The sequence below is a fragment of the Rattus norvegicus genome, chromosome 16, assembly GCF_021556685.1.
Source record: "Rattus norvegicus strain SHRSP/BbbUtx chromosome 16, alternate assembly SHRSP_T2T, whole genome shotgun sequence".
Classification (NCBI taxonomy): Eukaryota; Metazoa; Chordata; class Mammalia; order Rodentia; family Muridae; genus Rattus; species Rattus norvegicus.
This window is the reverse complement of record NC_141549.1, coordinates 86,144,568-86,157,818: the sequence shown is the minus strand read 5'-3', so window position 1 is coordinate 86,157,818 and position 13,251 is coordinate 86,144,568. Positions and strand designations below refer to the sequence as shown.

Sequence of the window (13,251 nt, the reverse complement as noted above, 5' to 3'; positions counted from 1 at the left end):
GGTGTGTCAGGGTATAGAGGGCAGGTGTGTCAGGGTATAGAGGGGCAGGTGTGTCAGGGTACACAGAGCAGGTGTGTCAGGGTACAGAGGGCAGGTGTGTCAGGTTACACAGGGCAGGTGTGTCAGGGTACACAGGGCAGGTGTGTCAGGGTACACAGGGGCAGGTGTGTCAGGGTACACAGGGGCAGGTGTGTCAGGGTACACAGGGCAGGTGTGTCAGGGTACACAGAGCAGCTGTATCAGGGTACACAGGGGCAGGTGTGTCAGGGTACACAGAGCAGGTGTGTCAGGGTATAGAGGGGCAGGTGTGTCAGGGTACACAGGGGCAGGTGTGTCAGGGTACACAGGGGCAGGTGTGTCAGGGTACACAGGGGCAGGTGTGTCAGGGTACACAGGGGCAGGTGTGTCAGGGTACACAGGGGCAGGTGTGTCAGGGTACACAGGGGCAGGTGTGTCAGGGTATACAGGGCAGCTGTATCAGGGTACACAGGGGCAGGTGTGTCAGGGTACACGGGGCAGGTGTGTCAGGGTACACAGGGGCAGGTGTGTCAGGGTACACAGGGCAGGTGTGACAGTTTGCATGTCAGATAGAAGGCAGTGCTGCTCACAGGAGCAAAGAAAGGCATGTGAGATTTGTCCTGGGACCACTCCCAGCCGCAGTCCCCTGCTGTCCTACACAAGGTGACTAACTAAGCCAATTTCCTATAGGCATCCCGGGAATCCGAGGGATCAGCGGATTACATGGCCTGCCAGGCACCAAAGGCTTCCCTGGATCCCCAGGTACAGTGGTGCCCCAGCCCCATTGCAGTATTGGAGAAGAGCGGGCTGGCCTGGGATTGCCAGATGGCCTATCCCATCTTTACAGTTTATAAAATCATGCATGTTCACTGTGGGGGCGGGATAAAATACATTTGAACAAGAAAGGGGCACACCATCCTATAACTGGCCGTACTTTGTAGATGTTTACATTGCACTCATATCCCCATGAGCATGTGGGTTCCAGTTTTAATGGGCAATCCTGGTGAGGCTGCAGCAGTCACAGTGAAGCTGCAGTAGTCATGATGAGGCTACAACAGTCACAGTGTGGCTGTGGTAATTACTGTGAGACTATATTGCCGGTCACAATATAGTCTTGAGCGCCTGACACATGGACAGGGAATATTTTAAATAACATCAGATTTCCAAAACCCAATAAAGACAAAGCATGAACAGCCACCAGAACCAGGAGACCCAGGATGGTGACCCCTAGTGTAGCCACCACCATGATCTCACACCCTCTGCAGGTCTGATGCTCCCTATCCATAGAAGGTTCTACTGTGTTCTCCTTGGCATCCCTTTGGAGTCTCAGATCCCATGATGCTGAGACCAGGGCTAGGAGACATTGTGACGACTACCTCCAATTCTCTACTTCGCACTATGAAAGCTGTCATACCACACAGGGCAGGCCTCCTCCCCTACGTGAATGGAGCTGGCACCAACCTCTGCTGCTGTCATTTTATCGCAGGTGTCGATGCCCATGGTGACCCAGGGTTCCCAGGCCCCACTGGAGACAGGGGTGACCGGGGAGAGGCCAACACACTTCCAGGCCCTGTAGGAGCTCCAGGGCAGAAAGGGGAGCAGGGAATCCCAGGTAAGTAGCCATATTGTCTCCATGAGCTGACACCACAGCCTGTGAATGGAGCCACATGGCCGAGGTCCTTCGAGGAGAATCCATGGGCATGAACTCTTCAGTTGCCTCTCTTATTATAATCTGTGGTCCAACATATTTGACACCCATCTTGGCTCATTTTGCAGCCCCACTCAATTACTGAAAGACGTCTACTCTCCCTCGTTACCTTTGGTATTGGAGTCCCTGAATGGGAAGTCAGCTGTGATCATGGACTCCAGCATCCCCCTCATGGGCTCTGACAGCCATTCTCTCAGGGCAGTGTCTGAGGACCACGCCCTCACATGGGTTCTCAGGACTCATGGTAGCCAGCAAGGAGCTAATGGAACCCATCTTCAGTCTCTTGGGCACATGACTTCCTCTCCCGAAATGTTCCTAGTCCCGAGGAACCAATCTCATCCTCTACAACTGCCTCGGTTCCTCTACTTCACACTTGAGAGAACAACACAGGAGAGCAGGGAGGAATGGAGTCCTTGAAAGTGGGCAGGTGGTACTAAATTAACTTCTGCTTTCCTCCCAAGGGGAACGTGGCCCAGTCGGAAGCCCAGGACTTCAGGGTTTTCCTGGTATTTCTCCACCATCCAACATCTCTGGGTTACCTGGTGATGTGGGGGCACCAGGAATATTTGGCTTGCAAGGTAAGCATGGGGCGGGGTGGCTGACATGCCCCGGGGAGCAGTTTAATTTCGCACACTGTGCAGACAGGAAAAGGAACAGTGTTGTCACCCACACCACATGGTCCCCCTGACATTGAAAAACAGGATAAGCCACGTACCTGCCTGGGTGGCCTCAGAAATGACCAAAGTTTTCTCCTTTCTCACCATTTAGTGTTTGCATTTTTAAGCACCAACCACATCCACCACAACCTAGCTAAGTATTAAAAGGAGACAGAGTAAAGCTGGAGAGATGGCTCAGTGGTTAGGAGCACTGACTGCTCTTCCAGAGGTTCCTGAGTTCAATTCCCAGCAACCACACGGTGGCTCACAACCATCTATAATGGGATCTGGTGTCCTTTCCTGGTGTGTCTGACAACAATGGTGTATTCACATACAAAAAATAAAGAGGAAACAGAGAAACAAAGATAGAGACAGAGACAGAGACAGACAGAGACAGAGGTAGAGACAGAGGTAGAGACAGAGGTAGAGACAGAGGTAGAGACAGACAGACACAGACAGAGACAGAGACAAACAGACACAGAGGCAGACAGACAGAGAGATACAGAAAGTGACAGAGCTGGATGTGGTAGCTCATCCCAGCACTCTGGGGAAGCAAGAACATCTGGATGACTGAAATGCATACTGAGGACTGCGGAGCCATTGGTAAAAGATAACAAGCGAAGGTCAGTTCACACACAACATTGTGGCACAACAGCCAGCCTTTAAAAGAATAGAGTTTCTGACATGCTCACTATGACAGGGAGGAGGCCATAATATTCCTCGAAGTGTCCCAGTCACAAAGGATAAACATCATGTGGTTCGGCATACAGAAGGTCCCTGGAGCATTAAACCCCACAGAGAATGCTTTCCTGGTCCAGGAGGGTGTGGAGGGAGGAGGTTTAGGGACAGAGTCCATTGAGGACAGTAATCCTCCCACACTGGGACTTATTTCCCCAGGCTACCAAGGCCCTCCAGGACCACCGGGGCCAAATGCACTTCCTGGAATCAAAGGAGATGAGGGGAGCTCGGGAGCTGCAGGTTTCCCCGGAGAGAAAGGATGGGTTGGTGACCCAGGGCCCCAGGGCCAGCCTGGTGTTCACGGTCTTCCAGGGGAGAAAGGTACGGTGAGGGGCCGGTACTGTGGGCAGGGGGCTGGAGAACCTATACGGTGCACTGGTCCTAACTCTCCTGTCTTCATTGCAGGGCCCAAGGGTGAGCAAGGATTCATGGGCAACACTGGGCCCTCTGGGGCCGTGGGTGACAGAGGCCCCAAAGGACCCAAAGGTGACCAAGGATTCCCAGGTGAGTGGTGCCTGTGTCGAGGACAGCTGGGTGGGCTGCCAGTGCTCTTAGAGCCGCCGTGGAAGTTGAGTGTTGAGAGGTCTGTGGGGGAGGGGACCTTCAGGTGTGTCTCTGTGTGCCTTCAGGATGACTTCCATGTGAGAAACAGTAGTGAGGTCAAGGTAGAAGTGAGGTAGTTGGGCTGGGGATTTAGCTCAGTGGTAGAGCGCTTGCCTAGGAAGCGCAAGGCCCTGGGTTCGGTCCCCAGCTCCGGAAAAAAAAAAAAAAAGAAGTGAGGTAGTTCTCTGTTCCCGAGCTCACGGCTTCTCATTGCCTTGCAGGTGCTCCTGGCTCTATGGGATCCCCAGGCATCCCGGGCATCCCCCAGAAGATTGCTGTCCAGCCTGGGACCATGGGTCCCCAGGGCAGGAGAGGCCTTCCCGGTGCACTGGGAGAGATGGGGCCTCAGGGCCCTCCTGGAGATCCAGGTAGGGCTCTGGCTTTGGACCCTGTCCTCTCCTGGGAAAAGGCCTCCAGTCCCTTCTTCTCTGCACCCACCTCTGTCCTCTTCAGCAGGACACCACACTGCTAAGAAAAGTAACACCCGATTATCTGACATCTTACAGGTTTCCGAGGGGCCCCCGGCAAGGCCGGTCCCCAGGGCAGAGGTGGTGTGTCTGCTGTTCCAGGGTTCCGGGGAGACCAAGGGCCCATGGGACACCAGGGTCCGATTGGCCAGGAAGGTATGTGACAGATGCTGATGGGACAGAAGTTCTGCTGAGGATGGGGACACCCTGCGTGGTCTGCAGAGGAGGAACAGAGCTGGCAGAGTTGGGACACAAAAAGCCCCCAAGCCCAGATGCAGGTTCAACCCGGGCATGGCCTGGGAGCTGTGAAGACCTGTGTTATTTCTTCAAACTATTGATACGTGTGCAAGAGGAAATGGGCCAGGAGCAGCAGCAATGTACACATGCACACATCCCCAAAAAGAGTTGTTTTAATCAACCCGTACTAAGACAAAACAGAGATGTCACCAGTATGAGTCAAAGGACAGTGAGCCACTCTGTGGTGGCAACTGTGGGCAGCCACGGAGACACACATCCCCCAGCAGGGACAAATCTGAGTTAGTCCTGTGCAGGGGACTGTGAAGGGGAAGGGAGTCCTAACAGAAAGCAGACATAGAGGGCGTGTGTCTCCGGGAAAATGGTAGGCAAAGGGGCCGGGTAGCTGCTGGTGGCCAGACTAGACGCTCTCGTGGCTTCTTGGGTAGAACGGGGCCCTTAGTGACAGTTACAGCAGGTGGGTTTCACTCTCGCTGTGGAGTATTCTAACCCTGGACAATCTCGCTCGCTCTGAGCTGCTGCTTTGAGAATAGCCATCCTGGGGGAAGAGGCCTCAGTGCAGGGGCGGTGGCATAAGCACTGACCATTCCCTAACACCTCTTACCCCCAAGGGGCCCCAGTTCCGCTATGCCCCTGGCTCTCCCTGGAGAGTATCCCGGTGACCACTGTGCTTCCCGGTCCTTCCTGCACATGTTTGCTGCTGTCACTGTTGTTCTGTTGCCTTCCTGCACTGATTTGTGTCTAGCTGAGGCCGAAGCCTCGGGGAGAAAGAAGAGAGGGAATCCTAAATGAACCCGGATACTGTCCTCTGCCCTGGTACCCTGGGGGTTCACGGCGGCTGAACAATGCCCACTTTCTCTTGTGCCCTAGGGGAGCCAGGCCGTCCAGGGAGCCCAGGCCTGCCAGGGATGCCAGGCCGCAGCGTAAGCATTGGCTACCTCCTGGTGAAGCACAGCCAGACGGACCAGGAACCCATGTGCCCCGTGGGCATGAACAAGCTCTGGAGTGGGTACAGCCTGCTGTATTTCGAGGGCCAGGAGAAAGCACATAATCAGGACCTGGGTAGGTAACTGCTGTCAAGGCTCAACTCAGTTCCCAGGCTCGCTCATGGTGACTACGGGAGCCCGAGCCCCAGTGACAAGCCTCTCTCAGGCCACCTTCTCCAGGCCTCGGAGAGACTGAGACAGATGGCCATGGAGACTTACTACACCCTCAGCCTCAGGCTCCCCACATAGGGCCATAGCACCCATGTCTCATGAGTTAGTCTAGCTGTGCACCACCCTCCCCATTGGAGGCTCCAGTTGCATTCACGATTCTCTTGCTTTTTGACCCAAACCTAGGGTCATGGACTTAAATACATTCTTCACACAGACACAAAGCAAGCAAACAAACAAACAGGCGTGTGTGCGCGTGTATACACGAGTGCGTGCTTGTGCATGTGTGCATCTTTAAAGGACATGAACATGACGTCAAAGAGTTTAAAAAAACTACAAAACACACATGGTAGAAGTGGGCAGGTGTCTCTGCCTACCATCCCTCAGAGAGCCAAAGTGCCCATGGGAGGCTGGAGTATTTATGTCAGTGTTGGTGAGAGCAGGGCCGTCAGCTCCTGGAAGTGCGGGCATTCCTGTCTGTGGCCTGTTTCCCACCGTAAGTCTTACAACGCAGTGGAGAAAGGACAAACAAGGATAGGACCCAAAATAGCTGTAGGATCCGGGGATGAGGTCTGGCCTCGGCCCCTGCTGGTTTGCTGAGGGTGGACCCTGTCTGAAAACTCCTCAGTATGAGAAGGAACACCTTGCCCCTGACCAGTTCTGTGCCTCATGGTCGCTCGGCTGAGGTGGAAGCGGGGCTCTATTCTTGTGTGTTCTTCACACAGGGCTGGCGGGCTCCTGCCTGGCACGCTTCAGCACCATGCCCTTCCTGTACTGCAATCCGGGTGACGTCTGCTACTACGCCAGCCGCAACGACAAGTCCTACTGGCTCTCCACCACGGCCCCACTGCCCATGATGCCCGTAGCTGAGGAGGAAATCAAACCCTACATCAGCCGCTGTTCGGTGTGTGAGGCTCCGGCCGTGGCCATTGCTGTCCACAGCCAAGATGTCTCTATACCCCACTGCCCCGCTGGGTGGCGGAGTTTGTGGATCGGATATTCATTCCTCATGGTACGTATGTGTCCCTCCCCCCCCACCCCCGCTCTGAGCATGGGACCCGGCAGAATGCTCCCCCATCCACCTCCTAGCTGAGGCAAAGAAAGGAGACATTAAATAAACCAGGGCTGCAGACTTGAGCTCCGTGGGTAAAATTTGGATCCCCGGAAACCATGTAAACACCAGCGAGGCAGAGGACGCCTGTGCTGGGAGACAGACAGTGAGACCCCAGTCGTTCCCTTGCCAGCCAGACTATCCAAAAAGCACCAGACTCAAGAGGCAACCCCCTTCTCAAAACATAAGGTGGAAACCCCATTGAAAAGCACCCAGTTTCAGCCCGTGACCTCCAGACAAACACATACACACACACTGATCACGCGTGGCCATTGCTCAAGTCCTGAGTCATACAAGCGCTCCTGGAGCAGGAGCGAAGGGATGTGATTCAGTTTGATCTGGGCTTAGCCATGTGCTGCGTGACGGGGTAGCTTCCCCCAGTATGAGGATCAGTCCGCCACCCCACATTTACATGGGAATTGCAACACGCCTGCCTTAGCACCTAGGTCTACACTTTATGCTTTGCTGCAGCCTAAGTGAGTGGAAGCATTCTATCCCAAGTGCTGAAACTCTCATACAGACTCCTTCTGGAATACAGAATGCTCCTTCCTACACAGCATACGCTGACAGGTTGGTCTCAGAACCCTGGAGTCCAGACTCCATTGCACTCAGAGTCCCAGCTCCTGTGGTACTCACTCCGGATGAGAATCGTCTTTGTTTTGTTTTACTTTTGGCTTTTCTGGAAGAGTCTCATTCTGTAGCCCAATTTATCCTTGAATTCTTGGCAATCCTCCTGCCTCAGCTTACAAACACGAGCTACCTCTGGTGCCTTTAACCCCGGCACTCAGGAGGCAGAAGTGGGCAGATCTCTGAGTTTGTGGTCAGCCTGGTATACAGAGTGAATTCCAGGACAACCAGGGCTACACAGAGAAACCTTGTCAAAAGAGAGAGAGAGAGAGAGAGAGGGGGGGGGAAGGGAAAGGAAGAGAGAGAGAGAGAGAGAGAGAGAGAGAGAGAGAACAACAAAAACTGCGAGACCAGCCTATTTCAAGGGTCGTTTCCTCTACTAGGCATCTTGCATGGATAGTTGATCACCATTTACATTTTGTTTAACAAAAATATAGTCAACCACATCTGCAGACCGAACCCACTTCCTGGTTGCAGCTTTCATTGAACAACCAGTCATGGGTGCTATGGTTTATACCATGCTGCACCTCCAACACCCTCCCCCAACATCAGGACCAGTCCCTTCAGTCACCCTGAAGGCACAGCACACTCCCCAGGGTCTATGTGACAGACAGTCCTGTTATTGACTTAGCAAACAAACAGGGACCAAGCAGGGATGGAGGATGTGGCTTGGTCCGGCATACGAGATGCCCTGAACTTTATCTGCAGCACCAGACAAGCTGGGCACGGGAGCCCACATCTGTAAGCCCTCAGGAAGTGGAGGTGGAAGGCAGCAGGGGCAAGAGTTCAGGGTCATCCTAAGCTCCTAGAGAGTTGGAGGCCAGCCTGGGTAACAGGAAAGACTATAAAAAGTAGGAATGGTGACACGTGCATTTGATCTGAGCTGCTCAGGACCCTAGGAGAGGAGCAATCATTTGAGTCCAGGACATCAACACCAACTAAGGCGTCATAGTGCGTTTCTGCCTTAAAAGTATGTAATTAACACAGTCATCAGAGGTGCCTCAGGCGTGTGGCCCCTAACACACTCCATCTCCTGCTCTCTCTCTCTGCAGCACACTGCAGCTGGGGACGAAGGCGGTGGCCAGTCACTGGTGTCGCCAGGCAGCTGTCTGGAGGACTTCCGTGCAACACCATTTATCGAGTGTAACGGGGGCCGTGGGACCTGCCATTACTTCGCTAACAAGTACAGCTTCTGGCTGACCACAATTCCTGAGCAGAACTTCCAGAGCACACCATCCGCTGACACGCTCAAGGCCGGCCTCATCCGCACCCACATCAGCCGCTGCCAAGTGTGCATGAAGAATCTGTGAGCCGTCCACCCTGCCGGCCAGCAGCTGTGTGGGGAGGCCACTTTGGTGCTTATCCTTTTGTATTTGTTTCAATTTTGTTTGAGACATTGTCTCACTTTTCATCCCCGTCTAGCCTGGAATTAAGTAACCCAGGCTGGCCTCCAATTTGTGGCAAACCTCCTGCCTCAGCTTCCCAGATGCTGGGATTACGGGCATGGGCCACCACACCCAGCTTGGTGCTTACTCTTAACTTATTACCTCAGATGCCGACCCCAAAGTTGATCTTAGTATTTTTCTTTAAAAACAAAACTACCAAAGCAATTCTGCACTAGCACTCATACCAACCATCTGTCAGCAAATGGGCACTACTTCCTCTGGGCTCTAGCAGCCATGGGCCACAGCCCTGCTAACACCCACCTCCTAAAGCCAACACCTCGGAGCAGCCCATGGACCCCTCACCCTGTAGGACATAAACATCATGCCACCAGGTGTACCCAACAATAGCTGTCTGTGTGCCCTGCTTCCACTGGCAGCAGGGGGCTCAGCTTCCTTCAGTCTTGTCCTAGAATGGGGCCGAGTCTAAGGGACAGCAGAGACTGTGGCCAGTGATAGCTGGGGCTCACTGACACCTGCTCCCACCCAAGGATGCATGCAGTGTGCTCTATCTCGTCCTGGTTTCTTGGCAGAGGGGAAAGTGGCACTTCCAAATCCATAGCCGCCACCTCATAAGTCCCCATATGTTGGCCCCTGCCTTTCTAAGCCCCTAACAGTAGCTGGCACATGGCTCTGTCTCTAGCCAAACCCCAGGGAAGGAGACATCTCTCTAGTCCTCACCAGCATCGGTTGGAAGATACTCTAAGCAAGTCATTCACAGTGGTGTCCTACAACCCGTGTCACCCCAAACCCCCCCCACACACACACACACAACCTTGTTCCCTGCAGCCAGCTGTTCTGTGACTTTCCTATGTAACACCACAAATAAAAGATATTCTAAGTATTTGACTCTCTTATCTGCCCCCCACCCCCGAATCATCGTGTGTGTGTGTGTGTGTGTGTGTGTGTGTGTGTGTGTGTGTGTGTGGTGTGTATGTTGTTGGGGTGTGGGGGTGTGGGAGGTATGTTTGTGGGGGGTTGTGTATGTGGAGTATATGTGTATATGTGGGGTGTGTGGTGCGGGGTTTGTGTGTGTGGTGTATGTGGTGTGTGTGGTATGTGTGTGTGGTGGGGTGAGGGGTGGAGATGTGTTTGTGAGTGTGGGGAGGTGTTTGTGGGTGTGTTTGGGGAGTGTATGGTGTGTGGAGGGTGTTTGGAGTATGTATGTGGTGGTGTGTGTATCTGTATGTGATGTCTGTGTGTGTGGTGGAGGGGTTGTGTGTGTTTGTGGTGTATGTGTGTGGTGTGTGTACGTGTGGTGAGGGGTGTGTGGTGGGAGGAATGTGGGGAGTGTGTGGTGTGTATGTATATGTGTGTGTGTGTATGTGTGTGGTGTGTGTGTGCGTGTGTGTATGTGTGTGGTGTATTTGTGTATCATTCCTCGGGTTCCACCCACCACTCTCTTTTACACAGGATCTCTCTCACAGGGCTGAAATTTTGCAAAGTCGACTGGCTGGCTGGCAAGCCCCAGAGATCCAACTATCTTGTTATGTATGTGGCTTGGTGGGTGCAAGCTGCTCTTCTGTGTTTTGTCAGCTTTGGTCCCTGACTGTATTCTGAGACATTTTTTGGGAATCACTCACATGCCAGAATGAGGAGGGGGCACTTCTAAGTACATTTCCAAGGTACATTTGTTTGCCCCAAGATGGTTTCCATCTTCACTCCCAGCATTTGAAAGGCACTTTTCCAGGACATAGCTCAACCTGTGAGAGCCCCGGAACCTATGTAGGACTCAGCCTTGTTGGAGGAGGTGTGCCACTGGGCCGGGCTTCGGGGTTCCCAAAGACTTGTGGAATTCTCAGTGCTTTCTCTCTGTTGTGGGTCAAGATGTGAGCCCTCAGCCATTCCCTCCCCCCACCATCATGGACTCCGGCCCTCTGAAACTGTAAAAGCCAAACTGACTGCTTTCTTTTAGAAGTTACCTTGGCGATGGTGTCTTATCACAGCAATAGAAAACTAACACAGGGTCCCCGGGAGGATGCAATGTGAAGCCACACAGGGTCATGGAGGGAGCACCCCACTAGTCCCCTGCTCCAACACCACCTGCAGATGAACTTCTGCTGAATGCAGGAGTGACAGGAAACATTCTGTCCCTTTTGTGGCTCAAGTGGGTGGGGACAGCCTGCTAGATTAATGCCACGGTGGTATCAGCCAGCCCCGACAGTGCAGTGATTCTCACAGAGCCGTATGCTGCTCCAAGGGACAGACCCAGCCTCTCTCTGTGGTGGGCTGTGGTTGTCCTTTTGCCTCCTTATTTAAAACTCGGGCGGGGGAGGGGCTGGACATCCCTAGAGCTTTCCTACCTCACTGCTTCCAAGAGGAGCTCTACCAGGGTTAATAGGTCAGCAAGCTCAATTATTCACAGAGATTTCCAGACCTTTGTGACTCCCACAGGGAGAAACTGAGTGAGCAGTGACATGGGAAAGGAGACCAACAAGAACTGTCCAAAGCCAGGGGAGAGACCCTTAGGAGCCGGAGAACCATTTGGCATTCATGTGACAGAAACCGCTCCGGCCACTAGAGCGCAGCCTATGACCTGCAGAATCGATTGCACCAACACACACACACACACACACACACACACACACACACACACACACACACCCTGCACAACCTCCCCTTCAGGCAAGAGAAGCCTAGTACAGCAGTGCAGCAGCAGAGGGCTTGGCCCTGGGACCACACCAGGCTCACTCTAGCTATCAACACATGCTAGCCTCAGAGGCCCCTTGCAATCTGTGAGCTTCCAGTCCTTACCCTGGAACGAACAAGCTTCCAGCCAGGGCTGCCTCTGAGGAACAGGCCAGTGGGTTCCATGTGCAGTGAGCCACACAGAGCTATCAATAACCTGAGGGGGAGACTGGGCCCACAAACTCCTAAGACAAGCACCAAGGGGCTTTTGTGTGCTGGTGTGCCCTGTACTCTGCCTGGAGCTCATTGCGAGGTCTAAAGGAACCAGTATAGGAAGGGAAGGGTGTGTGCTACAGAGGCTTGCAGCCAAGGGCAGGAAGCACGGAGAGGAAGTGCCATCCAGACCACCCCACCTCTGGCTGGAACCAATGTACCCTCAAGAGGCACAAATGCCTGGAGAGGGGACCACACACCCAGCTAAGGTCTCTGGGCCCCTGGGTCTCCAAGGCCTGTCTTCTCAAAGACTTATGGTCATCCGTCCAGTTGGAGAACCCCAGCACTAAGGAACTAAAGGTATATTCAGTGCTATTTTCCCTCCACTGTGTGGAAGAAACCCTCTCTCTCCCCTGTCTCTAGAGCTTCCTCAAAAGCACCTAGGTAAGACCATGTGATGGGCAAAGTGGGGACAAGGTCCTCGTCTGAGGCTGTTTCCTGTCAGTCCACAGCTCTTCCTGTACTAGGGAGAGAGGGGTGGGCATGACTGTTGTGCTTTTTAAAGAGCTGGCCGGGGGACCTGGGGAAATGGGAACTACAGGCAGAATTTAACACAGCTAACCTCAGACCTCCCTGTCACCATGGCCAAGTTGGATTCCTCAAAAGCAGTGGTAAATGTCCGGAGCTGTCCCTCTGCTTGAGGACACCATGGAGCCTGAGTGAAAATTCCAACCACAGGCTTCTGAGGTCTCTGACTGCAGCTCTGGAGCCTGGGGCTACCACATTGGGACAAAGGAAAGTAGGGAGTTTGGGGGCATGTTCCCAGATCATTTCCCACATTCTGCAGAGAGACCCACAAAGGCAAGTCACCCACTCACTGAGGACTCACAGAACTGGTGGCTTCCTAGAGAAACTCAAGCCCTGCAGCCCCTTAAATCAGTCCCAAGGACCTGGTTCCCTATGAAGAGACCAAGGCTAATAATGTGCAAGGTCCCCAAGAAGAAGTGCTCAGGACAGGGTGCCAGGGTTCGGCTCAGGACGCCATGTCACTTGATGGTATACAGATGGCTAAGCAGGCATTTAAGGAATTGACTGTCCCCCACTCAGGCCACAAAGGGCCAGTGACGTTCAAGAGATAGACGGGAGTGCAGTGAAAGAGCCCACAGCTACTTTCACTTCTAGAATCCCAAACACAGGTGCACACTGAAGTAGAAGTGGCTTTCTGTCTTGAATACCAACCCCCTGGGCCATTCAAGAAGACGGCAGCTGGGAAACTCAGTGCAGACAGGACTCAAAAAAGAGAATACCATGAAGGACCCTGGGAAGTCACCTGCCCATCCAGGACCTTAAACCGGAACAGCAAAAGCCACGTCATGTGACCACAGTTTCACTCTGAAGTGTCAAAAGAATGACCCCAGGCTCTCTGAGTCACACATTTCCCAGACGTGTTACTGGCCAAGATCCATCTCGAGGACAGGAAGTACAGCTTCTGCCTCTATTGGGGTGCTCCAGACATTTCAGTGGGAAGCAGACTCACTTTCAGTTTTTGACAAGCTATTGTGAAACTGAGTGTGGGTGTTCTGCCGTGGCTTCAGCAGGAGGAAGCCTTGACGGTGCCCACGCTCCATGGC

General features: G+C 53.4%; 1 protein-coding gene across 1 annotated transcript in view; it reads left to right on the top strand.

Annotated features, from left to right (window-relative positions):
- Window positions 1–9,623, top strand: part of Col4a2 (collagen type IV alpha 2 chain) — a 135,853-nt gene extending 126,230 nt beyond the window's left edge. Inside the window, exons 39-48 of the mRNA NM_001427256.1 lie at window positions 709–780; window positions 1,505–1,630; window positions 2,188–2,304; window positions 3,280–3,441; window positions 3,526–3,624; window positions 3,945–4,091; window positions 4,230–4,346; window positions 5,316–5,507; window positions 6,325–6,611; window positions 8,390–9,623. Of these exons, the coding sequence (NP_001414185.1) occupies window positions 709–780; window positions 1,505–1,630; window positions 2,188–2,304; window positions 3,280–3,441; window positions 3,526–3,624; window positions 3,945–4,091; window positions 4,230–4,346; window positions 5,316–5,507; window positions 6,325–6,611; window positions 8,390–8,647 (1,577 nt within the window). The 3' untranslated portion in view covers window positions 8,648–9,623. The remainder of the gene's footprint in view (window positions 1–708; window positions 781–1,504; window positions 1,631–2,187; window positions 2,305–3,279; window positions 3,442–3,525; window positions 3,625–3,944; window positions 4,092–4,229; window positions 4,347–5,315; window positions 5,508–6,324; window positions 6,612–8,389) is intronic.
- The last annotated feature ends 3,628 nt before the right edge of the window (window positions 9,624–13,251 follow it).